Source organism: Triturus cristatus, chromosome 5_2 (genome assembly GCF_964204655.1).
Source record: "Triturus cristatus chromosome 5_2, aTriCri1.1, whole genome shotgun sequence".
NCBI classification, from domain to species: Eukaryota; Metazoa; Chordata; class Amphibia; order Caudata; family Salamandridae; genus Triturus; species Triturus cristatus.
Window position 1 is genome coordinate 47,165,940 of NC_140588.1, and position 26,689 is coordinate 47,192,628.

The following is a 26,689-nucleotide window of genomic DNA, read 5'->3' on the forward strand; positions in this document are numbered from 1 at the left end:
CAAATTATCTTTGGAAGGCGGGGGGTCAGGGACCCCCCGGCCGTATTTATTATACAAAACAATAAAAGGATGAATATCAACATTACATCAGTTATGCAAGAATAAGCAAAATTCATGACATTAGATTTACAGAATCGTAGACAAATATCAAAGGCTAACCTTAACAAACGTCTAATACAGCGTGTTTCCTATCCGAATCTAACATCCTGCCTGAATTTTGCATTCTAACATATCTGGCCGGAAGGCAAGGTCGCTAACCGGTGTCAAGTCCTACTAACCACGCCCTTACCCAGAGGTGCGCATGCGCGACAGAGGACCGCCTACCCCGTCGGCATCGTGAACTCCATTTAACCAACAAGGAGGGCCCTTACACTTTGCGTCATATGCTGACGTCATGGTGTATGTGCGGGGTGGCTACCAGCCTAAGGAAAGCGTGACTCCCTCCCCCACATTTTTAGCAGCTAGCGGATATTCCTGCCCCTGAAGTTCTAGGAGGGACCAGTGGCCCCTCCCCCTGGGCCGCCCCCTCCGTGGATGGTGACGCCCCCCTTAGGACCTTAAATTGCTGCTCACCGATCATGACCTTACCGCCTGACCAACCCTAATAAATACGACGATGAACCTAGAAAAAGAACTCGCTAAAGGACAACTACCCTACACTAAAACCAACAATATAGATACGAAGCATGCTGTGCTAATGGGAAAAAAGGCCTAAGTACACACAATATTACTTTTTTAATGACACATAATCACAGCTATAAAACGGGAAAAAGGCCTAGGTACCCACAACCTTGTTTAATCACATAATCACACCTGTATAACGGGAAAAAAGGCCTAGTGCAGACAACCTAACTAACCACAACCAATCCTACCTTTCAACGGGAAAAAGGCCTATGTCAAACTTACTAACACCCCTGGCTAGCATTGTTTAGTAGCTTGTTTTTAGGGCTGGTGGGTGGGGAAATAATTAATCCGCCCCGAGCGTGGGGCACACGGAAGACACGGGGAGCGAGCCAGGAGCAAGAGGGCGCCCCCCCCGCTCCCCGCGCCTTATAAAGGGGGCTGCACATCGTCCTGGGGGCCCGCACCCCGATCGTCCCGCCCCCCCTGCCCCGGAAGCCGAATGGCTGCTTCCGGGTTCACGGGGGCGGCATCAACCAATCGGTGTTGGGGGCGCGCCGCGCGCGTCATCGCCCCGCGACACACCCCCAACACCGAAAGGCCGGGGGAGGGGGGGGCGCCGCACCGCCATGTGGGCGTGAGGGCCGAGTGGCCCCCACTTTACACATGGTCCGTGACTGGCTACCCTCCCCTCCCAGCTTTCCACACCACCTTGAAGAATTGTCATAAGCAAATTATCTTTGGAAGGCGGGGGGGTCAGGGACCCCCCGGCCGTATTTATTATACAAAACAATAAAAGGATGAATATCAACATTACATCAGTTATGCAAGAATAAGCAAAATTCATGACATTAGATTTACAGAATCGTAGACAAATATCAAAGGCTAACCTTAACAAACGTCTAATACAGCGTGTTTCCTATCCGAATCTAACATCCTGCCTGAATTTTGCATTCTAACATATCTGGCCGGACGGCAAGGTCGCTAACCGGTGTCAAGTCCTACTAACCACGCCCTTACCCAGAGGTGCGCATGCGCGACAGAGGACCGCCTACCCCGTCGGCATCGTGAACTCCATTTAACCAACAAGGAGGGCCCTTACACTTTGCGTCATATGCTGACGTCATGGTGTATGTGCGGGGTGGCTACCAGCCTAAGGAAAGCGTGACTCCCTCCCCCGCATTTTTAGCAGCTAGCGGATATTCCTGCCCCTGAAGTTCTAGGAGGGACCAGTGGCCCCTCCCCCTGGGCCGCCCCCTCCGTGGATGGTGACGCCCCCCTTAGGACCTTAAATTGCTGCTCACCGATCATGACCTTACCGCCACAGGCCAGCATTGTTTCCCGACGATCTGGCCCAGCCCACAACTCCTGCCTCAAGGTCATCCTTACCTCAGAGAGCCCTTCAACCAAGCCAGGATATTATTACACCATATTCTATTCCCTGCCTCAGTCAAATGAACCCCATCCTGTAAGTACAAATCCTTCCCCCAAATAGCCCCATGTGGGATGGTCTGTAGGTGAGAGGTTCGGAAAAGTTTTTCTAACTTGGTATTGATCCTCTTTACCGAGTGATTCAATGCCCTGACAGATTCACCCCCACGCCACTGCAGACGCGGTATCAGCTGAGACCAGACTACAGTGCAGTCAGGGCACACCCTCCTTACCCAACCCGCTGCTGAAATGATCTCTTCCAGGAGGACCCTCCTACCCAGTCTAGCCAGGTCGTTCCCCCCCAGATGAAGAATCACCACCGCCGGTGAGGCTGTATGTTGGGCAACCAACTCAGCAAAGAATCCCCTAAACTGACTGAGGCAGAGACCCCCCCTCCCAAAGAAAGAGATGGACCAACCTTCGTGCTCTAGCTCCCTTCTACCCTTGCCTGCAAAAAAGACATTTTTAGCACGATTGACATAAGAATGACCAACAATCCAAACCCTGCCTGACCGCGTCCCGTGTTCCTGACTGTTCACACCTTGATGAGTCGCCGATGAATCCTGCTGATGACCCGAAGCAAGCTCTCCGCCTGCGTCACAGAGCGAAGGAACTGCAAAACCAGAAAAGAAAAACCTGATATCAGTACTACCCTAGGTACTTTACAACATGTGTACCCGCACATACCGTTTGTAGCAATTGGAATTGGGTGACCATCTCCCAATTCTTCTAACACTGTTCACATGTAAACCCCTTGCGACTGCCTCGGTGGCTGCACCTATCCTAAATGAGTGTGTGCCAAATTCCTTCGGGTCAAGGCCCACCCTGGCAATAGTCAACTCCATGACTCTTCTGAACTGATATTTGGTTAAAGGGGTGCCGTCCGCGTGTAATAGGAGCGGCCCACCCAACAGTGCACCTCGCTGCTTGATGAAAGTCTCCACGTGGTGTACCGGGCAGCAAGGATTGGCCCTTGACCTGTGCAGTACCACAGTCTCCCCCCGGGACTCCTGATCAGTTTTCGATCCCCTAATCGTCACCCACAATGTGTCTCCCTGAATCGTTGTGCTCAGGAATTGGATACCCCCCTGCCTATCTGCCTTAGAGGCTGCCACCAACTCACTCAGCCTCAACGCCCCATAAAAGGCTAACGTAAACGCTGCCTTAAACAATTGTATCTCCCAGCCTGAGCTACAGACGTCATGCAATGCAGGCAGTAATACGGTCATCCTCTCCAAACCTATTGGTTTCCTAGTGTCAGCCGTGCTGCCCTGTAAGCGGCGCCAACCCCTCAGACCCTTCCGCACCGCAAAGTTGTTAGTCGGATCTTTCACCCCCTTCGCCTGTGCGTAAAAGGAGACAGCTGCCCTATGCCTGTTCGCTGTGGCCACTGAGCAACCCTCGTGATGCAAACTACCCAGATAATCCGTAAAGCTATTTTCCAAAGCCCATTTGGATTCCCAGTCACACCCCAAGAACGTGCAATATGAACCAAACGCCCCTTCATAAGCTGTCCTTGTCTTGGGAGCTAAGCTAGCAGCCACGAGGTCCGGTAATTTGGGGCACCAATCTGCCAGAGTGCTGACGGGAAGTGAGTCGGTGTAGGCTCTGCTGTTGGAAGATGTTCCCTGAATACCTGCATTTTTTGGCGAGAGAGTGCATCAGCTGCATTATTAAGGACACCTGGGACATGTTTTGCCCTAAATACAACATTCAATCGCAAGCATCTCAACACAATCTCCTTCAAGAGGCGGAGTATGAACTTACAGCGTGCCGCTTGCTGATTGATGCACTCCACCACCGTCATGTTGTCTGACCAGAATATTACAGATTTGTTACGCAGGATGTCAGGCCAGACCATTAATGCAACCCAAATGGGGAACAGCTCCAGGAAACCAATGTTGGTTGTCAACTCACTGTACACCCATTCGTCCGGCCACCTGTGGGTGACCCACTTGTTTCCAAGGATGGCACCAAACCCAACACTCCCAGCAGCGTCAGTCCATAAACCTAACTCTGCTGAAGTAATGGGGGGGGCCGGACCACACTACCCTGCCGTTGAAGTCCTCCAGGAATGCCATCCGTATCCGCATGTCCTGGCGTACCTCAAGCGATAGTCTAGTGCGGTGGTGTTTCTCTCGCAGGCCCCTCATAGCCTGCGCAATTGAGCGAGAAAAGGGGCGAGCCATTGGTATCACCCTCAACGCGAAATTCAACTGGCCCACTGTTTCCTGAAGCTGTTGCAACGAGACCTTCTCTTTGGCCAGGCATGTGCGTAATGCCGCCTTGAATTTACATACCTTTTCTTTTGGGAGCCTGAAACAACCCTCCACAGAGTCTATTTCAATGCCCAGAAATTCTAAGCAAGTAGCTGGCCCCACTGTCTTCCCCGGCGCCAGCGGGACCCCAAAAGCCCGCATGAGCACGCAAAATTCCTCCAATGCCCGTGCACACTTCTGAGACCCAGCCGCACCCAGGAAGAGAAAGTCATCCAGGTAATGCATGACCTGCTGATGCCCGGTTGCCTGCCTCATTACCCATTCCAAGAAGGAACTGAACGCCTCAAAATAGGCACATGAGATCGAACAACCCATGGGCATGCATTTGTCCATGTAGTACTTCCCATCAAACTTGAACCCCAAAAGGTGGTGATCCCCCTGATGCACAGGGAGAAGACGAAATGCAGACTCTATGTCAGACTTGGCCATCAATGCCCCTGGACCAAGGTCCCTAAGCAACACTACTGCGTGATCAAAAGAGGCATATTTTACGCTGCAGACATTCTCATCTATGGCATCATTCAAGGATGCCCCCCTTGGGGCTGAGAGATTATGAATGAGTCTATATTCGCCTTTCTCTTTCTTAGGGACCACACCAAGTGGGGAACAAACAAAGTTGGGCACTGGCAACTCGTCAAAAGGTCCTGCTAGCCTACCCAGGCGTAATTCTTTTTCAATTTTTGCAGCCACTACCCCTGGGTTATGCTTTACAGACAGTTGGTTCCTGCACTCAGTCTTACCTGTGTACCCTCCCACCGGTATCCTGAAACCCCAAGAAAATCCCTCCTGAAGTAATTTAGCCGCTGCGTGATCCGGGTATCTGTTCAGCCAGGGAATCATTGCCATGACATCAATGGGAGTGTGCGATACTAAACCCTCCTCTAGCCTATTCAGGTTTCCTTCTCCCCCTGAACCCTGGGTGCCACCCTTAAATCTGCAGGAAGTCTCTGGGTGTGAGGGGTGCCCGCACAAGGAACAGGCATGCTTGAACTTACATGTGCCCGCTGCCCTAGTGCAGGACCGTTTGTTGAAATCCCAACATACGCCCTTTTTCTCCCCCCAACCCTTGCCCTTTCCTGGAAGCTCACCTCCTTGTGCATGCCGAAAGGGCTGTTGCGGCTTGGCCGGGTATATTTTCTGCGAAGTGGTTGCCCCCATCGCAGCTGCCCCCCCAGATATCTGGTTGTACCATGACAAGGAATCCACCACATCCCACGCTAGAGAAGGATTGAATTCCTTAGCCTTCCTGAATGAAATGTCATACTCTTTCCACCCATTCCCCACTTGTGTCTCGCTCCACATGGCAATTCTGCTCTGGTAGCAGGCCATTTCGGCTTGTAAATTGGGCGACCTTTCAGCTGTAATGGCACTAAACACGGAAAAGGCCCTCATCCAGTTAACAAATGTCTCCTCAACCCTGAACTTAACCAACTCTGTTCTCCATTCACTGGGCAACATCCATTCCTTTTGTGACTTGGCGTATTCCAGTTCCCTATTATCGAGCAGCAAGGAGAAAATGTTGACATATTTGCCCGCCCAGATCATCTCCTTCACAGCCTGAGACACATGTTGCCCCAAGTTCTCCTTCCTTCACGGTATAGCACCATCTTTAAGTAATGGCAAAGCCACCTCCTTACCATTGTCAATACCTTGCGACGTCGCCCCATCCTTCTTCGCCGCTTGCCCGCTGGTAGAACCTGTTGGGGAAGTAAGTGGTGCCAATGGTGCCCCTTCCCCCGCCCTGGCCAACTTAATCATCTCCACAAGTTTCAATGCTTCGGCTGAATGATCCTGTGAGGATGGCAATACCCCCCCCCAACTGCAACCAGGGCAAAACAGCGGCTATCTGGGATGCCAATTCCACCGGGACAACATTGTTCGGGGCTGTTGGGACCCCAACGGGTGCAATGCTCACAGGGGTGGCAGGAGGGATGACCACGCCAGGGGCGACCGGCAAAGCTGGAATAACCGGGGCTGGCCCCGCCGGTGCCAACAGGGGCATAACGGGGGCATCCTTAGGTACTCCCCCTGGCAAACCCTCCCCGACAGTTGTATGTTTGGGCGTCACGCGCCCAGATTTCTTAGACTTGCCCCTCTTAGGCGGGGTGACAAACTCCCCTCTAGGCAGTGGTGGCTTGACTATCCTTTTTGGCCTGCCTTGTGGACCCGGCGGCCCGTCCAACCTCTGATTAATCTCTGCCACATTCCTGCCCAACGCATCCACCTTACCCAAACGCCTATCAATCGCCGTCATCCTGCGCATCATAGCCTGCATCATTTGCTCCATGCGGGAACTCCTATTAACTCGTGCCCCCGGCATATCTCGACAATCGTAATGCAGCTAGACCTAGCCAAACACCGGCGATTGTACCTGTTTTAGATGTAGGATGTGAAGGGGGCCGTAAGCACCAAGCAACTGTGACCGCAAAACACACCAAGCTAGTCTTAGCGTGTGGGCGAGCGCCAACCCCTTGTAGGAAGGTCTCAAGCCCCGCGGCCCTCCAGAAGCAATGAAATGCAGGCCCGCCTCACTCCTTACCACCGACGACCCGCGTGTCCTCAGTCCGTTGCTGCGCTCTGCCGTGTTCTGTTGTCCGCCACCGGAAAGAGCCCCAGAGTCAAGATTCCGGGTTTGTTCAGCACTTCACGCTTGCCCAGTCCTCATTGGCACCTGCAGCGCTCCCCTCGGTGACTTTATCAGGCTCGATTGACTGAAACTGCCCCTCCGTGGACGATGCTCCAGCCGGGAACGGCACTTCCTTATGCCTGAAAATGCCGAGACACGCGTCGCTCCCCTGCAACACAAAACCAATAAATCAGTGTTCTGCCTCCTCTCCCCGGGATGCGCGTGCTCCGATGGCGGCCCCAGCGACGTCCCGGCGATCAGCTGGCAACACGACGGCTTCCTTCCTCGATGTCCCGGCCACCTACGATCACCTCCTCCAGACCGCCGAAGGTACCTGCAAGAAAGATGGAAATAATTAATCCGCCCCGAGCGTGGGGCACACGGAAGACACGGGGAGCGAGCCAGGAGCAAGAGGGCGCCCCCCCCGCTCCCCGCGCCTTATAAAGGGGGCTGCACATCGTCCTGGGGGCCCGCACCCCGATCGTCCCGCCCCCCCTGCCCCGGAAGCCGAATGGCTGCTTCCGGGTTCACGGGGGCGGCATCAACCAATCGGTGTTGGGGGCGCGCCGCGCGCGTCATTGCCCCGCGACACACCCCCAACACCGAAAGGCCGGGGGAGGGGGGGCGCCGCACCGCCATGTGGGCGTGAGGGCCGAGTGGCCCCCACTTTACATTTAATCCCTTTTGACAACTTTAAGTTCAGAAGAAGCCAAAAAACCTGAACAGGCAAATCAGAAACTGCCATAGATTGTCTTTAATATCAGATTTCTAGATTTTGATTTTTTAACCTGACTAATGTTCCACATTTTTCACTTTGTTGTATCTGCGTGCTTCCTTACTCTGCTGTATGTAGACCTGAACTCAATTCCTGCAAATTTTGTTTGCTGCCTTCCCCACCATTTTGCTCTCAGAATTAAAAAAAAAAATAAACCAATTCGGCTGAACATGGCATCTCACCCAATTACTGATTTAAGTTTTTTGTTATGCTTAATTTGAGCCGGTGTTTGCCAGTGCTGAGAAATGAGGCTCTTGACAGAGGACTTGGACTTAAGGGGCTCATGTTATGTGCTATACAGTGGCATCATGTGAGCCACCAGGAAATGAGAGTATGTGCTGTTTTGCAGTGCTGTGAAATATCGCTTTGCTAGCTTAGGCAGGCTGTGCAGACCACACTGAGCATATATTATTGCATGGAACATTAAAGTGCGTGACTGCCTAGTTATGGTGCCACTGATGTCTAACAACTCCTCTTCTAGGTCTTCCTAAGTCACCATACCCCAGACATGAGAACTGCATACTGGTCTGCCTTCCACTGGCCAGTCCGTGCTGGGCCAACACAAGCATTCCTGCAAACTCCTTCCCTGCTCTGAAGGTAGACTTTGGGTGATGTCCAGTCCACCTTCGATCTCTAGATTCCTGTCCTTCCCGTGCCCAACTCCTAATGTCCACTCCATGTAGCCCTCAGTTTATCCTGAGGATGGTTGCACAGAGCATATATATTCACTGAAAAAACTAAGATTACAGGGACGTTATAGTTAGGCTGACATTTCACTCATAAAATACCTGAGAAATTCAGCAGTTATAGTTAGCTGAGCTAACTATAACTCGCATCCTGCAATGCACTGCATATGACCTCACATATTACATCACGCATGACATGGTCAGTGACCATGACATAACTGATGACATCTCAAATGACACTGATGATATCACTGATGACATCATCCAGTGACTATGACTGTTTTTAAACAGTTTATGAATGTCATATATATATACTAAGGTGCATTGGTGAATAAGTGAGTGTATGAGTGCCTGCATGAATGATTTAGTGGTTGTGTGACTGACTGTATAAGTGAGTGATTAGGTGTCTCAGTGAATATATGGGTGAGTGACTGGTTGTATGAATGTCTGTATCTGTATGTTAGTTGCTGTGTAAGTTGCCGAATGGGTATGCGAGTGGGTATGTGAGTTGCTGTATGGCTAAGTGATTGGCTGTCCAAGTACCTGTATAACTGTCTGACGGGTACATGCATCAAAATCTGATTTAGCGATTCCTAAATAGCGATTAATAAGGAATCACTATTTAGAAATCGCAATCTGCAATGCATGAACCCCCTAGCGAATAATCACTGAATCGGTAATATTCGCAATCGCGAATAGCGATTCCTCAAATGAGACGCGCAAATACAGAAAAAGATATTTTGCGGTTACGCATTTTGCGATCTCGCAAATTGCAAAATCGCATAATTTGCGAAATCGCAAATTGCGTGTCGTATTGGAAGCATGCTGATGACATCACAACCAGGAAGTCATCCAGCCCATGCTTCATTCAGTGCCCAGAGAAAGTGAGAGGAGGAAGCAGCGTGCTGGAGCTGAGCAGATTCACCATCCAACTTTGTTTGCAGTTACTTTCTGTGCACCAGAATGGATCAAAGAACATCGGGGGAGAGTGCCACGCCCAGGAAGCGCAAGTTTAAATTCTGTGAAAGGGAACTTGAAAACCTCATAGAGGAGGTGTCCAAGAGCCATGACAAGCTCTTTGGGAAACTCTCACTGAAGGTTTCAGAGGCAGAAAAACGCAGGATATGGCTACGTATCAAGAGCAAGGTGAATGCTGTGGGGGGTCACACACCGCAGCATAGATGACCTCATTAAGAGATGGTACGACCTTCGCAGCCGTGCCTAGGAGCAATTAGCAGAAAGGCTGAAGGAGGCCAGGAGTACTGGAGGGGGCCCATCTACAGTTCCCGACAATACAGCCCTGGAGGACCTGGTGGAGTCTATAATCCAGCCAGAAGCAGTGTTGGGAGTGACCCAGCTGGACACATCCGGAGCGGCCAGTACCACACAATGTAAGATGCATGCAACCATACACTTCAAAGTACTGTTCAATCGTGCATATCCCCTCAGTCCAACCCCAGTGTACAGGTCAAACTCCAGCCCATGTTTTACCTCATATGCATCATGGGAGTTGTAGGCATGTCAGGCAAGTGGGCAGTCAAACACAACAATGGCAAGTTAAACACGCCAACAATGCATGGCAGTCAGTGATTTAATGTGAGCCAAGTATGCTGAATGTCACACAACAGTAACCTTAACACAAATTAACATAGCACTGTTTCACATCACAGATGCAGCAGAGGCAGACTCAGAAGACAGTGAATGTCTACACATCTCGGAGACTCTTGCAGAGACTGACGTGGAAACACCTGTTGCCCAAGCAAGCATACCCCCCGCACAAACCAAACGCAGGGCCCAAGTTCCTTCACTGCAGCCCATGGAATATGAGCTGGGTCCTACACCCGCTCCTGTGACTAGCCAGCCACGTGTGAACACAACACCTACACCCCAGGCACAGGTCCGGCGAGGACGGAGGCGCAGTTCAAGGGTCCGCATTGCTGCTCAGGATGACCAGGCTCCAAATGTGTGGGGTGACGTGGAGTCCTAGATGTTGAGGGTGCAGCGCCTGCAAGCAAGACATATGGGGTCACTTCAGCTGCAACTAACCAAATTGGCCAGGAACATCACAGTCATGACAGATAGTGTACGGGAACTAACCACAGCGGTGGAGGAGGGAAATAAGCAGATCAACGCAAGCATGCAGGAGCTGACCAGGGCAATGCTTGAGGGCCACGAGACACAGAAGAGAAGGCATCGGCAGTTCATGATGCACATGGCCGACTATATCAGGTCCAACAACAACCTTTGCAACACCACAGCGCTGCTCTCACGTTGCTCCGTTGCCATGCATATAGATATGGTCCATTGTTGTGGGGATGTGGCCAGGGCCCTTGGACAAGTGACCACTGCCGTGGAACAGATCCAGGCTGCTACTGTTGGTGGCAGCAATGTAACGGGGGAGGAGGGTAGTGAGGAGGCATCCAGCCTTAGCAGCCTATCGGTGCCAGTGACCACTGCCAGGAGGCGCAGTACCCGCAGCACATCACCTTCCGGTGCACACCAGGGGGATGTTGCAGACGCAGGCGAAAGGTGTTTGGGGGTGCGTGGCTGGAAGCGCTAGGATGACATCTCCTTATTCATTTGTCCATGGTGACGTAACCATGGACAACACCATGATAGTGATTGACTTCCAGGACCTGGAATAGTTTAATTTTCGTCTTATGGAATACAACCACTGTTCTATTTTGCACCATTCTCTGTGTGGCTACACAATACTACATAGGCTTATGTTAGTAAAAACTTTTCTGTTTGAAATTAAAGTGTCTTGCCTCATCATTACATACCTCAGAAATAATGTGTGATGTCTGCACGTCTCCTTTGCCCTTCTGCTGAGCTTGCCCCATGCGCTTGTCGGAGTAGTGCCGGTGGCTGGTTGTCCCCTTCAGACTCACTGGCGGACACCTCAATGGGTATACCTCTCCTGGTGGCAATATTGTGCAACATGGCACATGCAGCCACAATCCGGCAGCAGGTCTCTGGACGGTACCGCAACGCTCCACCTGTTTTGTGTAGGATGCGAAAGCGGCTTTTCAGTAGTCTAAAAGCGCGTTCAATAACATTACGTGTGCTGATGTGTGCTGCATTATACCTCTGCTCATGTGGTGTGACTGGCTTGAGGTACGGCGTCGATATGTAGTTCCGCACGGCGTATGCACTGTCACCTACAGGGTAGTAAGCAAAGGGTTAGCGACTGTTATGCCATTTCCATTTTGTCTATTTGTGTAGAGAATAAGTATATGTGTTTATCGAGCAGATGTCCGCCAAATTCACCCCTGAGCAGACGGGTGTGGATGCCACTGTGTCAAAATATGTAGGAGTCGTGTGTACTTCTAGGTTATTGCGCCACAATGTCTGTTATGATATGGTTTGCATTGCACACTACTTGCGTATTGATTGAATGATAGGATTTCCTGTTCCTGAAAATGTATTCATTAGCTACTGGGGGACAAATGGGAACATGCGTATAATCTATGCAACCGATCACATGAGGGAACTGTGCAACCTGGTTGAAGTCCAGTTTTGTCTTGTTCAAATCCTGTTGGGTTGTGGGGAAGGTGATGTGGGTGTGGATCCTTGTCATCATGGCGTCCAGGAAGGATTTGAAGAAACGTGAAAGGAAGCTTTGGGATACCCCTCCAGCAACAACTACTACCCCCTGGAAACTGGAGGCAAGTTGGTGCAGGCAACATAGGACCTGTACATGAGCGGGGATGGCATGGGTCCTACGGGTCTGGCGCTGCATTAGGGGTTCCAGTTCTGCTATTAGGTGTAGGATCATTGCACCGTTCAGCCTGTACTCATTGTAGATTTCATCGTCTGTTTGTCCCAGCAATGTGATGCGCACTCTGAAAATCCGCTTCTGTATTCTCCCTCTGCGCTGTGCTGCTGCATGGATCCTACTCCTCCTCGCCATCACGTAGAGCACTGCCATTGTGAAAAGCTTCAGGGGCCTTGTGGGTCAGTTGAAATAGGTTTCTGAGTGGTTGCACCGGTGTGATTTTTTTTTTCACAACTTTACCACCTGATTGTGATTCCCCTTATTCTGCACTTGCAAAATTGCAGTTTTAATGTGAATCGCTATTTGCAAGTTTACGTGCATTGGTTTGCAACTTTTTATTGGCGATTCGCAATTGCTGTTAAGGAATTCACAAATAAGGATTCGCATATTTAGTTCTCGCAATATGTGCGAGTCCTTATTTTTGCGATTTTGTTTAATTTTCAGTAAATGGGCTCCTGCATTAGGAAGGGCTGAATTGTGCTTGCAAACGGCCTTTTTTTGCGATTCGCTATTTTGGCGAGGCTTTTTTTGCTTGATGCATGTGCCTGTGAGTGTCTCTGTGGGTGGGTGAGGGTGTGTGTGACTGCCTGTATGGATGAGTGAGTGGGTGAGTCAGTGGCTGTAAGGATTAGTGAGTGCATCTGTCAGGTGCTCTGTGAGTGAGTGAGTGTGTATGGTTGTGTCGGTGACTGAGTACTTGTTGCAATGGTATATGGAAGAGTAACTGCATATGTGAAAGGCAGTATAGGTGAGTGCTGGAGAATATGAGTGACTGTATATGTGAATAAGTGATTGTGAGAGTGGCTGTATGAATGTGTGTGTGCTTGTGTCAGTGACTGTATAGGTGTGTAAGTGGCTTTGTGATTGACTCTATGGGTGAGTGAGTAGGTGTGTGAGTAGCTCTTAGGGTGACACCGTGTGTGAGTTGCTGTATGGGTGTGTGATTGGATATAGCAGTTGCTGTATTAGTGAGTTGGATTATGAGTGGCTGTATGGGTGACTGAGTAGATGTGTGTGTAGATGTATGAATCAGTAAGTGGGTGTGTAAGTACTGGCATGGGTGTGTCAATGGTTTTGAGAATGGTAGTCTGGAAGTTGGAGTGGGTGAATGAAAGGTTATATTGGGGTGTGAGTGACTGCATCAGAGATTCTGTGGATGTTGTCATCAGTGATGTCATTTGAGATGTCATCAGTGATGTCACTGACCATGTCATGAGTGATCTTATATGTGAGGTCATAAGCAGTGTATTGCGGGGGCACGAGTTATAGTTATAGTTATAGTTAGCTCAGCTAACTATAACTGCGGAATTTCTCTGGTTTTGTACAAGTGAAATGTCAGCCTAACAATAACGCCCCTGTAACCTTTGTTTTTATCATTGAATTTCTATGGTGTTTTTTAACTAGTAGTCACGTTTGCACAGTGATGGAGAAATGGGCTGGGCCTCCAACCAGCTCTCAGGACAGGAATCCCGCTCTGTGGGACTTACAGGAGGTACCAGGCATGCTTCTTGACCCCTAAGGTCCCTCAGAAGTAAAGTGGACTTCATCCCCCAACCAAACCAGTAGTGCACCGTGAGCCGTGTTTGCAGAGTAGTGGAGAAAGGGGGCGTGGCCTCTGAAGTCCTCTTTGTAATCCAGCTGTGTGGGACTCATTGGTGATAACAGGAGGGGTAATTGGCCCCCAAAGACATCCTTGAGGGCCAACTACCCCTCCTATTACCTGCAGTAAGTTCCACACGGCAGGATTGCTGAGACCTGGTTGGAGGCCATGCCCCTTTTCTCCACCATTCTGCAAATGAGCCTCCTGGTACACTACTAGTAGCGGGATGAAGTCCCCTTGGCTATTGAGGGTCCATGGGTGCCACCTACTCCTCCTGTTACCTCCAGCACGTCCCACACAGTGGGTTATGTGAGAATGTTTTGGTGGCCACGCCCCTTTTCTCCACCACTCTACAAATGCGCATCATGGCACAATACTAGTTGGTGGTTGAAATCCCATTGGCTCTTGAGGGTCCTTGGGGACCAACTAGCCCTCCTGTTACCTCCAGTAAGACCCACAGAGCTGGTTTGCTGAGAGCTCGTCAGAGGCCAGGCCCCCTTTCCACCACTCTGCAAACACACCTCCTGGCACACTACTGGTTGGGGCAAGACGTCCTCTTTAGTCCTGAGGCCCTCGGGAGGCAAGGGAACTTCATCTCCCAACCAGCAGAGCACCAGGAGGTGTGTTTGCAGAGTTGTGGATAAATGGGGCATGGCCTCCAAAGCCCTCACAGTAATCCCACGGTGTAGGACTTACCAGAGGTAACAGGAGGTCTTGTTGGCCCCCAATAGCCCTCAGCAGCCAAAGGGACTTTATCCCCCAACCAGCAGTGCACCAGGGGGCGTGTTTGCAGAGTGGTGGAGAAAGGGGGTGGTGGGGGCCTCCAGCGAGTTGCCAGGCATTTTTTGTCCTTTCCTTTTCTATTTTTAGGGAAGGGGGCCTGCATTGACCCCCTTTCCTGGGCCGATTACTGCCCTGCTTTAGCTTTTCAAATGTTTTTTAATAGAGGTAGAAGGACCATGTGGCCACCTTCCCACGGCTGATTTTGGCCCTGGGGATCCCATTCCCCAGGGCCTGGCCACAATACAAGGCTCCCATGGTCCCTGCCGGCTGCCCGCGTCCTGTGGGAGCTGGCATTGCTTTTGGACAGATGGAGCTGCTGAACATGCAGCTCCTCTGTCCAAAAGCAACTCGAATCAGAGCAGAGTTTGCTTTGGATTGGCAGGAGCCGTGCTCCCAGCAAGCCATAGCAAACTTAAATGTCATAGGGGGGGGCCCATGCTCCCCTCCTTTTTTCTTAGAAAGACCGTCCTGGGAAGGTGGTGGTCCCTGGGGCCGTGAAGGTCAAGGAGGGGGGCTCTGCGGCTCCTCCCATTTTGGTATTTTGCTCCCCGGGAGATGGTGCCCAGGAGGTTCCATGAGGCCTCCCAATACAAATATTTAAGCCCATGGGAGGTGGTGGTCCCCGAGGTCCGTCAGGCCCCTCCAAATTCATTAGAAATTGGCCTGGGGAGGTGGCAGTTCCCGGGGCCTGAGTGGGTCTGTGAGGCCCTATTGCTATTGCTTACAAATTGGTCCTGGCGTGGTGGTGGTCCCCTGTGTCCGGGGGCCAACGCAGCCCCCTATAGTAAAATAAACACCGGGGAGGTGGCAGTCCCCGGTGTATATAAATACCCTAGAAGGAATGCCCCGTGTCCTCCCTCCTTTCATTAATTACAATTTGACCATGCCCCTGGGACCTTTCCCACCAGGGGGCCAATAATGAATAAAGCGTGGGAGACTGCGCTTCATTTTTTAATGATTTCCGAGCGGGAGTCACGGATCCAGTGCGACGTCCGCGGAATTTGGCTTTTTTTAAATGCCTTTTGGGCCTTGCAGGGTCCCTGTGGGACCCCCCCTCCCCAAGAGGCCTAGGGGGTCAAGGTGTTTCTACCTTGCTCCCTTTTATTTAAAAAAAATGTTTTTCCTGTGACTCGGTTCAACCGAGTCACAAGTTGGCTGCCAACACTTCCTGGTTTGAAGTGTTGGCAGCCAATCAGATCTCAGCGCGAGATCGGGAGGGGTCACAGATCCACCGTGTCCCTATATATACAACTGGGAATGTCTTTAAATAACTCAGAAACTACTGAACGGATTTACACCATATCACAAAAAGGCACTTCATTGGACCAACATCTACCTTCCTGCCAAATTTGGTGAAAATCCATGAAGCAGTTCAGGCTGTAGCCGTGTCTAAAGGTGCTATGGGAAATAACATGGGCAAAATGCGCTTTTAAGCATTCCCTGGTTTTCAGCCCCACTTGATGGATCACCCCGTAACTTTTAAGATAGCAGCTAAAGTGAGCGTCACATCAGTTCGGATAATTTCGCAACGTTTCGTCAAACAGCGCCAAAGTTATTGGCAAATCAAAAAACACTCTTCCTATGGAAACTAGGTCCTAACTATAACTACCTACTGGCAATCGTGATTTAGCTTGAATGCCTTTACCATGCACATTTTCGTGGTAAAGGCATTTGTGGTAAAGGCAAACTCATGGTAAAAAAAAGCTGTTGTAAAGACTTTCGCTGTAAAGAGGCTATTGGGATTCCAGCGTCTTCGTAAAGGCATTTGTGGTAAATGGCTTCTTTGTTCAGTCATACATCCCCCTTCCTTGCTCTTTACTTTGATGAGGACATTGTGAGCTTCCCCAGAACACATTGGCTGAAACCACTGTAAAATTTCTGTGCTGCTTTTTATGATTGAAGATTTCAGCACTTAGGCAACAAATGTTCTCCTTTGCATAAGAGCCATACACCTCACTATGTTTCATCACTGAATTCAGTGTAGTAAAAAATGTAACCAAATCATGAGAAAAAAGTGGTACATATGCCCAAAACAATTGGAAAGCTCTCCAAAATCAAGACAAAATACTACTTCGGGTGGCTTTCTCTAGTACCTAGAGAGCTGCATGGGTGACTACATGGGTAGGAAGTATGTGAAACAATGCAACCACAATCCTGAGAATCCTAACAGCTACCAGTTCATTTCCTCTCCTCAAATTATTTGACTGTCATAGATTTAACACACACACACACACACAGATTTTAAAGAAATTGTGGAGTGACTTCCAAAACTTTAGTCATTGAATGTTATGACTTATACTCCAAACTGAAGCTTTATTGGGGTCCACTCAGCAAACAGAACACAACGAATCTTGGCATTCTAACAGCAGCGGTCCATGCACTATTGCACGGTGGGGCGGCAGGGAATGTCGACAGATGATGGAATAGGATTTATTTATATATTTTTTCCCTATTCTGTCGTCAGTCGACTTCCGCCCCCCCTCCCCCTGTGGAAATGTACCTTTTCAGGGGAACACTGGTGCAGGGTCACCCTTTTGTCCACGGGTTCAAAGACCAACAAAATAGAGATCAGCACTGGAGTTGGGCATAAATAACAAGTTTATTAATCACTTATGATTGGGACCACATTCACACAGCACTCTCAAGTGCTGCCTGAGGTAGTACACTGAAGTCACAGACCACAGGGCTTTTATACAGGGTTTCTGCAGTGTAAGCATGTGAACAGAAATAGGAAGAACAAGTTTTTTAGAAATAGTTTTCAGCAAACAAGGGCAGATGAATAACCACTTGGTCAGCAAAGTGGGAGGGGAGCAGGAGTGCTAATGGCAGCAGTAAATGGTTGACAGTTAACATCTGAGACCAGGTGCTCTGGCAACTACAAACTCTCAGCACGTACATTGCTTTTAGCCGAGTCAGGAAGTCAACTAAAATAGATAGCACAGGCAGAGTGAAAAGGCGAAAGAATTACGAAGGAAACTTAAATGGACACCACAGCCAAAATGGCTGTCGCTTATGCCAAGTAAAATATTACACGTTTTCCACACCCCGCCCCACTAATTCATTAGCTGCACAGCTTTCAGTGGAGCACAACCTAAATCATAGAAAGCTGTTTGTCGATCAATAACAAATGGAAAGAATAGTAGCAAAGGACTCAGAAACACGTATAGCTGGGCCACAATGACATAACTGAAATGGTGTTCACCCAACTGGTGATGTTTTTGGGATATTACAAGTCATATACTCCACATTACTTGGATAAACTTGCAATAGGACCTCTCAGATGTTGATATTTCCTTCAAATTGTAAATAAATTCTCCCATCACTTGCATTTTGCTGGTTTAAAGTATGAACAGACTAGTCCTTGGCAACCAATGGAGCCAAGACAGACTTTCTCTGCAAAACATATTGCTACTGACAACAAACAATTAAACTGTGACTGCAAAATCAAACAAACCTTCAGAGTGCAATCATTTTCTCTTTTTATAGGGAAAGGATTTTTGCTAAGCTTCACTAAGATGCATGGCTGATTACATCAGCAATGCAAGGTTCCCTCAAGTTCACAGAATAGTTCAACATATGTAGCATTACTGCACATTTCGTACAGAGAGGTGGAACATGTGCAGCAGTGGTGCTGGCTTGCCTCGCGTACAATGAGCAATAGCAGCACAGGTAGCTGCACTGTAAAACACCTCTTGGGTACTCAGCACAGGTAGCTGCACAGGTAGCAGCGGTGAAATCTCTATCACACACAAGCACAGCACATGTACAACATGTGTTATTATCATTTCTTACTCCCTGATATACGAAGTATAGGTTTAGCACACACAGAAGCATGCCCAGAGTGTGGGGAGTTTGCAGATGGGTCATACCACTAATGAAAGAAGGGTAATGTAAGGCACTGATCTCACACATAGGGAACCACCACCTCTGCCAGTGCAGTTGGGAAAGAAGGCAGTATTAACATGGTGCGATTAGTCCTTATGTATGGTAAGAGGTGAGGCCCATTTAAGGATGATCATTGCCCTTTAGGAATTACTTTGCCAACTCACCACCCTACCATTTTAAGAGGCACTGAAGGAACTAAAGCAAATATGAGCATAGAAAGAGCAGAAATGCTAAACTTGTTGGTTATAGTATACATATTGGGAAGGGAGCCCACACTCACCCTACTCAAACTAGTTTCATATTTTCACTATACTAATTCACCACTAATTCTTTATGGGTTCCAGAGTAGCGTGTTACTCGCCGAAAAAGCACTCCAATTCCTAATCCGGGGTAGCAAGTGTTATATAAAGCACACCTTTTCCCTCTTCTATTCCTCCACTATCTTTCTCAATCCATATAACTGACTAATATATCCACCGCTCAAATTCCTTTCATATTTCACTATACTAATTCACCACTAATCCTTTATGAGTTCTGGAGTAGCGTGTTACTCACTTAAAAAAACAGTGCAACGCCTCATCAGGGGTAGTAAGCACTATATAAATGCAATTACAATACAATACAATACATCTTGAGCTGCACTTCAGGATAAAGACTAGCCCAACAACACAGTTTTTGGATACCTATCTAACTAACTAAATTGACATGTTTGACCCAGAAATGTATCCCATGGAACTGTTTTCATGTGTTTGTCATGTAGTGACTTCAGTGGTTACCAGACTCTCCCTGAAGAGAACCCTGATCCCTCACTCTCCTCATTGCTTTGGACCGCCCATTCTGCTTCTCTGTCCCACCATTCTATACCTTTGCCGCACACTGCCCTTTTTCTTCTGCAGCAAAGTCAACCACAGTATGTTGGTGGGCTTCTCAAAGGTGTAGGATATATGTAAGAGGCATTCCTTGCATAATCAAAAAACCTTGGTGTGCTTGTTAATGGCAAGAGGTGGAGGAAGCGTCACCCCCACAATGCCAAAGCTGATTTATATAAACCTATGATTCTATTATGAGTGGTAACCATTGTCAGATGAACCGGTTGCCCAATATTGTACCCCACCCAGATGCTGCTTAGCTCACCTTGTCTGAGGGTGACACGGACAAACCTCCGGGGACTTAACTTCAGATGCAGCCTGTTGTGGAAAGCAAGCTCAAGTGGGGGAGGGTAGGGGATAGGGTTTTATACAGGAGCAGTTTGTCAATGGCTGGGAATTCTGGGAATCAAAGTGTAAGGTTCTTGCAAAAGCAGCTCTGACCTAGAGAGCAGCACATCATCTTCATTTGCAAATATTCACTGTACCTCATGGCCAACAGTGAGTGTAGCATTAACAGACTCGTTAGGAGTTTCAACACAATGTCAATACAGCGAGACAAGCTGACATAGACCATGATTGCCCCATGATATGCCCATCATCTGTGCTACACAAATGGATTCCAACATCTCAGTGTCTCCTTCAACTATGTGAAGAGCGTTGGGTGGAGAGACGTTGCACGCCGCAGTAACAGAGGTAACCTTGCTACTGGCAATATTGCAAATGTGGCTGAGGCGAAGGATATTTTGATACTAAAACAGTGAATATTCCACACATTTGTCCATTAATAGGATGACTTGATAAAGCAGACACTAGAATAACTTATCTTATAAATATCTAAGAATGTTAAATTAAATTAACGTGATATTTTACTATTTTAAGTTCAAGAAAAGGTTTATTGGAAAGATTATTATGATCATAAAAACAATACTTCATATATGCAGTTATTTGTTAATACATAAATACATGAAGGTGTAATAAAGAACAATAACTATATATAATATCCATTAAAATAGTAAAAGGATAATATAGAAGATGATATGAATACAAGCAAAGGTTCACAGAAATCGTAAATAACAGTACATGTCAAAAATACACAATTAAAATTAAAAAAATATATATATAGATATATATAATAGAAAATGATAAATTAAAAGATAATTATAAATAAACAATAGGAGGTCATGGAGGCTTGGTCACTTCTTGTTGTGAGGGAGCAGGTAAAGGAGTATTTTACTATTGATAGTTATTTTGTTCCATTCTTGGAGGACTGAAGAGCGATTTAAGAAAAACTGAAGTTATTAAAGGTTACATTACCATAGGAAAGTTATTAGTTCAAACACTTAGGGCTGCAATAAGAAAGTGGACAAAAAATGTAATGAGTGAGAGTAAATTAAGATGCCTGAGCTCTGCTCAAGGTTTGTGTGACTGCCTTGCAGGTTCCACTGTGGAGCTGAATTGAAGAGGATGCGCCAAACGCCATTACAAGGCATGGAACCTTGCTTTTGAATACATGATCTCACAAGATCGTTGTAAATCATATAAATCGGCTTTGTTAAAAATTGAAATGCTGATGTAACCACCTTTATGTTGCTGTGTGCTCACCATATGCCTTTTACATCTAGTGGGAAAAGCAGAGACATTGTTTATTTGACAATGAAGTAACTGAGCACATGCACCTATGAAGCCCGGATTCATCTAAGAGTAATTCACAGTTTTAGAGATTATTGACTGACTAGGGACAGCCTAGCTCATGGGTACTCACAAACATTTTCCCGAGGGCCGCAAAGTTTGGTCTATGGTATGACCGAGTGCCGCACTGATGCCAGCGGGGGGCCGCAAAGTTTGGTCTATGGTATGACCGAGGGCCGCACTGATGCCAGCGGGGGGTGTAAAGTGGGTGTAGGGGAAGCAGAGTATCTATATCTAATGGATGTCTTTAAAAATTAAGGTGTTCCTAAAGTTAAGGGACTGGTTACTTCCTTTTCCTAACTGCAATTAACCTTTAAATAAGTGTTTGCTGTATATATATATTTTTTTTGTAATGTTAGTGCTGAGTCGAGTAAACAGCAGCCCAGTGCTGCTGCAGCCAGGGGGCCCCCGGGCCGTACTTTGAGTATCACTGGCCTAGCTGAAGGTGAAAAAATTATGCAATAAAACCAGTTAGCCCTAATTCCACAAAGATCGAGGTCTGGTTACTGGGATCTAGCCACTTGCCCATACTTCTAACTCATTGGCTACTGCTCTTGTTCCCCTTTCTGCTTTTATTTTAAGAACCACAAGCTGAGTGTCCTCCTTGATGCTAATTTCTCTTTTATTGCACCCAGGAATAACATCACTAAATTCCCTGTTAGCCACCTACACGTAGTTTGTAAACTCCTACCTCTAGAATTCCCCCATCAGTGGAGTGCCCTCGTTCCAGGAGAGGTTGATTGATACCTAGATCAACTATTGCACTCAAATATACAGTTATAAGAGACCCGGTCACTCTTCCTGTTTGAGTACTTGAGAATCAGTTTGATGGGGGACCTCAAGAAAAAGCCTAACCCACAAAGTAGAGTCTCATCCTGGCACGTTCAGCGTTGCTGCCCAGCTGGAACCGGAGCACAGCTTCACTAGGGTTGTCCACCTATGGAAGTCTTATAGAGCATGAGAAGGGTGTGCGGGGCAATCCTCCCCTTTCAACTTTCCTTGCTCTGCCAATGGAAGTGAGACAAAGTGTGTTTAAAAGTGTGCATATTTCTTGCCCTTGTTTATCAGCTGTATTACTGTAATTTTTGTTGCTTTTCTCTTTATGTCGTAAAAGTACTGTGCTCTGTTGCCTTTGTGACTTTGTCTGCACATTACCCTTGTGGCTAAGTCAATGAATAGCCGAATGTCTAAGTTCACGCAATGTGTGCATTTTTCATTTGTAAATGACTTCATAAACGCTCAAACAGCTGCACACATTAGGGTAGCAGTACACCTAAAACAGTGCTAAATTTTTGCCGATGGATGCAGGTGGTGGGCACCGGCACTCATTTTTGTGGACCAGGACTTTTCATCCTCAGACTTTAAGATAGAGCAAGAGAGGGAAAGGCAAGAAGTGATGAAGAAAGGACAAAAGAAAGATAGGACAATAGTGGGAAAGGGAGAAAGCAAAGATAAAATAACCTGCAAGAGTAAGATAAAGGTGTGGGGGGCGAGAGAGGCATGAGGTTGAATGAAAACTAGGGAGGTTTGGTATTAGGCGACCTTGACATTTGGCAGTACCGGCAATAGACTCGTAAAAAAAAAGGACCCTGTCACTTATTTTTTAACAAATAAAGTAACACCCAAAAAAACACGAACATTCTTATCTACTGTGGCATTACTTCTGAGAATTACTTTGTTACAAAGAACTAGGCTGGATTTTGGTTCCTCTTTTCTTCAAGCCAGAGTTAGTTTGATGTTGTTGGCGGAATGCTTTCTGGGTATGTGTGGGCGGGTCGAGTTTCAAAGGAACAAACAGAAACAAAGGTAGAAGCAGGATGGGTGTCATGTCGCCACAAATCTCCTCCCATGCCCAGGATAACGCAACTTCATTAGCCTATTATGTTGTCAAGTAAGTGGAAGTTTAGAAAATGTGTGACTTGGTTGTGCAGAACTTTTAAATCCCACATGGATACGAAAGTGCGGCGTGAAGTCCTCAGAGCTCGCTTCAGTGTGGATGGCCAGAGGCTAATCTTTTGAAGTAAGATTGCAGGGACTTGTGGAGTTTACATTCAGAAGCTATAATGTTTTAAATGATTTTCCACATATCAACGGGAAAACTTGCCACAAGGGAAAAATATAGCAAGTTTAGAAACAGGATAATGCATAGATCCCTGTTCAGAAGGTTGGAAATCAATTCCCATACGACAATTTTTACGTCTTGGCTGGACAGAGCATGTGCTATCTTGAAGAGACAGGTTGTGTTCTATCTATGGGCTTAGAGGCTGCTCTTCTCCTACCACTGGTAAGCTTCAGTGTCGCTCTCATTTTCTTTGATGCCATGCAACAGGGCATGTGGGCATCATGCCCTCGCCTTATGTTTGGCCCTCCCATAGTGCATGGACCAAGCACGTCTCCTTCCACTGCTCCCGGTTTGAAGATCTATTTTTTCTTTGTTTTCAAGCACTCCCTAGGAGTACTTGTGCTTTCCGGCCATCTCCCTAGTACACATACACACATACCACTAAAATGCATGTGCATGTACATAAACAAATGCATTTCTTAAAAAGTTGTTAAAATACAAACAGCGCTTGTTTATTTTTGTTTGTATGCCCGATCCGATGGTATTGGAGCGCTTGTTCCAGCCTCCATCTTACCGTAGTACAAACAGCAGCCAATGGTATTGGAGCACTTTAAGTGCTCACCAGTTTCATTACACAATGACACAGTCATTGTCGTAGGCAGGGGAAGGGTAAGTGATTTTCCCCGAATCACATACTGTTCAGCAGACCCCGAGATTCGAACCTGGTCCCCCACTTCTCCTGTTGGCAGCTCTGGCCATTACACCACATCTTTATTGCACATCAAAGCTTAACTGTTTCTCACTATATCTTCCAGCAGGACCCCATCAACACTGAACAAGCATTGGCACAGCCAATAGATCTCAGCAATGCCTGAGCTCTTGGCCTTGTCAATGTGATTGTCTTTTAGCCATTTTGTCTAGCAGCACATCTGCTGTTCAGCATGAGTGAGTGTCATTGAAAAAAGCGCTACGAAATAGCCAGCTCAGGCCACGTCATAGCGCTTTTTGTGTTAGGAGGAGCAGGATATAAACGGAACATGTGGCTAGTTAGCTGGCAAATGAAAAATAAAACGATGCATGAACATTGTTTCATGTTTCATTTGCTGGCTCTGAGCCAGGCAGTGGGGCGACGCTCCTCCGCCATTGTGGTACTACACAGTAAACGCACGGTCAGTTTTGGAGACCAAGTAGATCATTCTAGTGTGTTCTGTTTGTGGCAGACCGGAGAATGGCCAGACCACATGGCCGTCGAAGTCTTGTGTGTGTGAGATTCACACAACTTTGTCAGCTGCTACCTAAGTTTCAGTTAGGTATCAAAAACTCTCATCTACGAGTGCAAATAACCGTGTTTGATTCACAGTAGAATCTGTGAACGAAGTTATGACCACAGTCAATCCACCAGTTGCCACAGTAAACATAGGAGCCCAAGGGGGAGTGGCAGGTGGAACAATTGCAAATGCAAGTACTAAGTTAAAAAATATGTATTTGTACAAAGGTACACTTCCGTAATATTTGCTCATTGATTTCCATGTGGAATTCTCTGCATAGTAAAGAATGCACAAATCGTAGACGGACACCGACAATTGTAGATCTCCGCCCATTTATGATCAATCTCGCAGTCTAAATTAATAGCCCTGTATGTGCACTTTATACATTCATGTTTTAACTATGGGAAAAAGGTACTTTAACATGTCAAAGATCTATATTTTAATGTGTACAACCCGCGTTGCCACGCTCATTTTCATAATTGCCATATTCAGATAGGCAGAAAGTTAACCATGAATCATCCCCTTTGTGGGGACCCTGTTTGAGCTCCAACGTGCTGTGGTCTCTGAAATGATCCTGTGGTTTATTGTGGTTGTTTTGCTTACACTAGTATAATCAGGAAAATAACTGTAGAAATAAACAAATGCACTTGCGGAGATCCCAGCGTATTTTGCCATTTACGCCCCCTGTCCACATTCCTTTCGAACCCCTCTGTATGCAGTGGTGCAGTCGCTCTTCATTAAAACTCGTTGTACCTGCAAACACATTGATACCTATTTCATCCTTTTGCAGGAGGGGCAAGAAACACAGCATCGTCCTCCGGACCCAGCTCTCCGTGAGGGTGCACGCCTGCATTGGTGAGTCCACTTCTGAGATCTGACCCGTGTTCATGAAGGGTGCACAATGAGATGTTGAGATAATATTCAAACTGCTGACTGTGCTGTGAGTTTGAGGTGATCTTCTGGTTAGAGGTTGAAAACTATCCATTTTAGGAGAGAAATTGTCGCGCTTAAAGGGCGTTGATGCGTGTCTTATGTCACATATGCTTGTGATGGAGATGTTGAAACCGCCTGCTTTATATATATTTTATGATCAGTTGTCATCGATTATTCAGTTACGTCGGCACTTGTCATGTCACACCTGATTAAAACATTTGCATAGCCTCAGTAAATTGTTATATCCCTTGCATAGAGGGAGTAAGTAAATAACAGGTATTTGTGTTCTTTTTTAGTTGGCTTCCATAATATATTTCAGATGTGGGGCTCTGCAGTTATGAAACTAAAGTGCAACCACTTGTTAAGTGCAGTAATGGTTCCTTTGTACTTTACATATGTAGATGTCTGAAGTCACCCAGACATAATGCAAAAAGGTCGCCTGTGGACAGGTGAAAGTCATGAGCTGCTGCGGAGAAGGAAGAGTCATATCTGCTGGGCCCATTTCTGTTTTCATTGCTACACAGTTGTCCACTTCAACCTCTTTGTGTTTTAGAGAAATTTCGAGGACTCAGATTCACACCGACTGAAAATAATATGCGCAAAAATGGGACGAAAAATAGAAATGCTAAGTTCTGTGCATTGATCGACCCTTAAAGCCTCCTAGTGGCAAAGGAGTGTTTTGTGGATATGGGCCCAGGGTGTTGTCGTTGGGTTGTGCAGGATGGGTTAGCTGCTCAGCGCGCCAACGATGGAGCCTGTATGAATCCAAGAGCCGCACGTTCGTCCTACGGCAAGTTTGAACTCAGACTTTGTTGGGTTTCAGTTAAAATTTGGCAATGTTAATTGTTTAATACCTTTTTACAGCATAATGTGCAGGGCCTTGAATATGGAAGTGCTTCAATCATGGTTATTACCAATGGTGAGGAAAATGTGTCAACAATTAACTTTACTGATCCGAAATAACAGAATTGTGAGCACAGAAGCCCTGCCTAAGCTGTAGCACCGGCAACTTGTACTTTTAACGCTGTGATGAGGTTATCTTGTGACTTCGAATGGCCATGTCACAGCTGCTGTGTTTATAATGTTTTGAGCTGTAGCAGAGGAACTCAGTCAAGATGTTCTAGCATTCTTGTTGCATAGCTGGGTCATTTGGAAGAGTGCTGACCATGTTCAGCAAGTACACACTGTGCACTGTGTGTCTGGTGCTAGCGGGGTACGTTTGGGAGAGCGATTCTTTCTTCTTGGACCTGAGACAACATTAGTTCAGAAGTACATTGCATCTGGTTAGTAAATAGTTGTAGATGGTCTACAGCCATCTATGTATGAGTACTTTAAATTGAGACATTTCTCTGGATTGAAACACTTAAAAGACATTGGGCCTGATTCACAAAGGTAAATTTACAC

The 26,689-nt window shown here is 47.3% G+C and overlaps 1 protein-coding gene across 10 annotated transcripts in view; it reads left to right on the forward strand.

Moving 5' to 3' along the window:
- Positions 1-26,689, forward strand: part of FHOD3 (formin homology 2 domain containing 3) — a 1,229,746-nt gene that overhangs the window by 211,311 nt on the left and 991,746 nt on the right. For all 10 annotated transcript variants that reach the window (XM_085606822.1, XM_085606824.1, XM_085606823.1 and 7 more), the window contains exon 3: positions 25,143-25,207. In XM_085606822.1, coding sequence (XP_085462948.1) covers positions 25,143-25,207 — 65 coding nt within the window. The remainder of the gene's footprint in view (positions 1-25,142; positions 25,208-26,689) is intronic.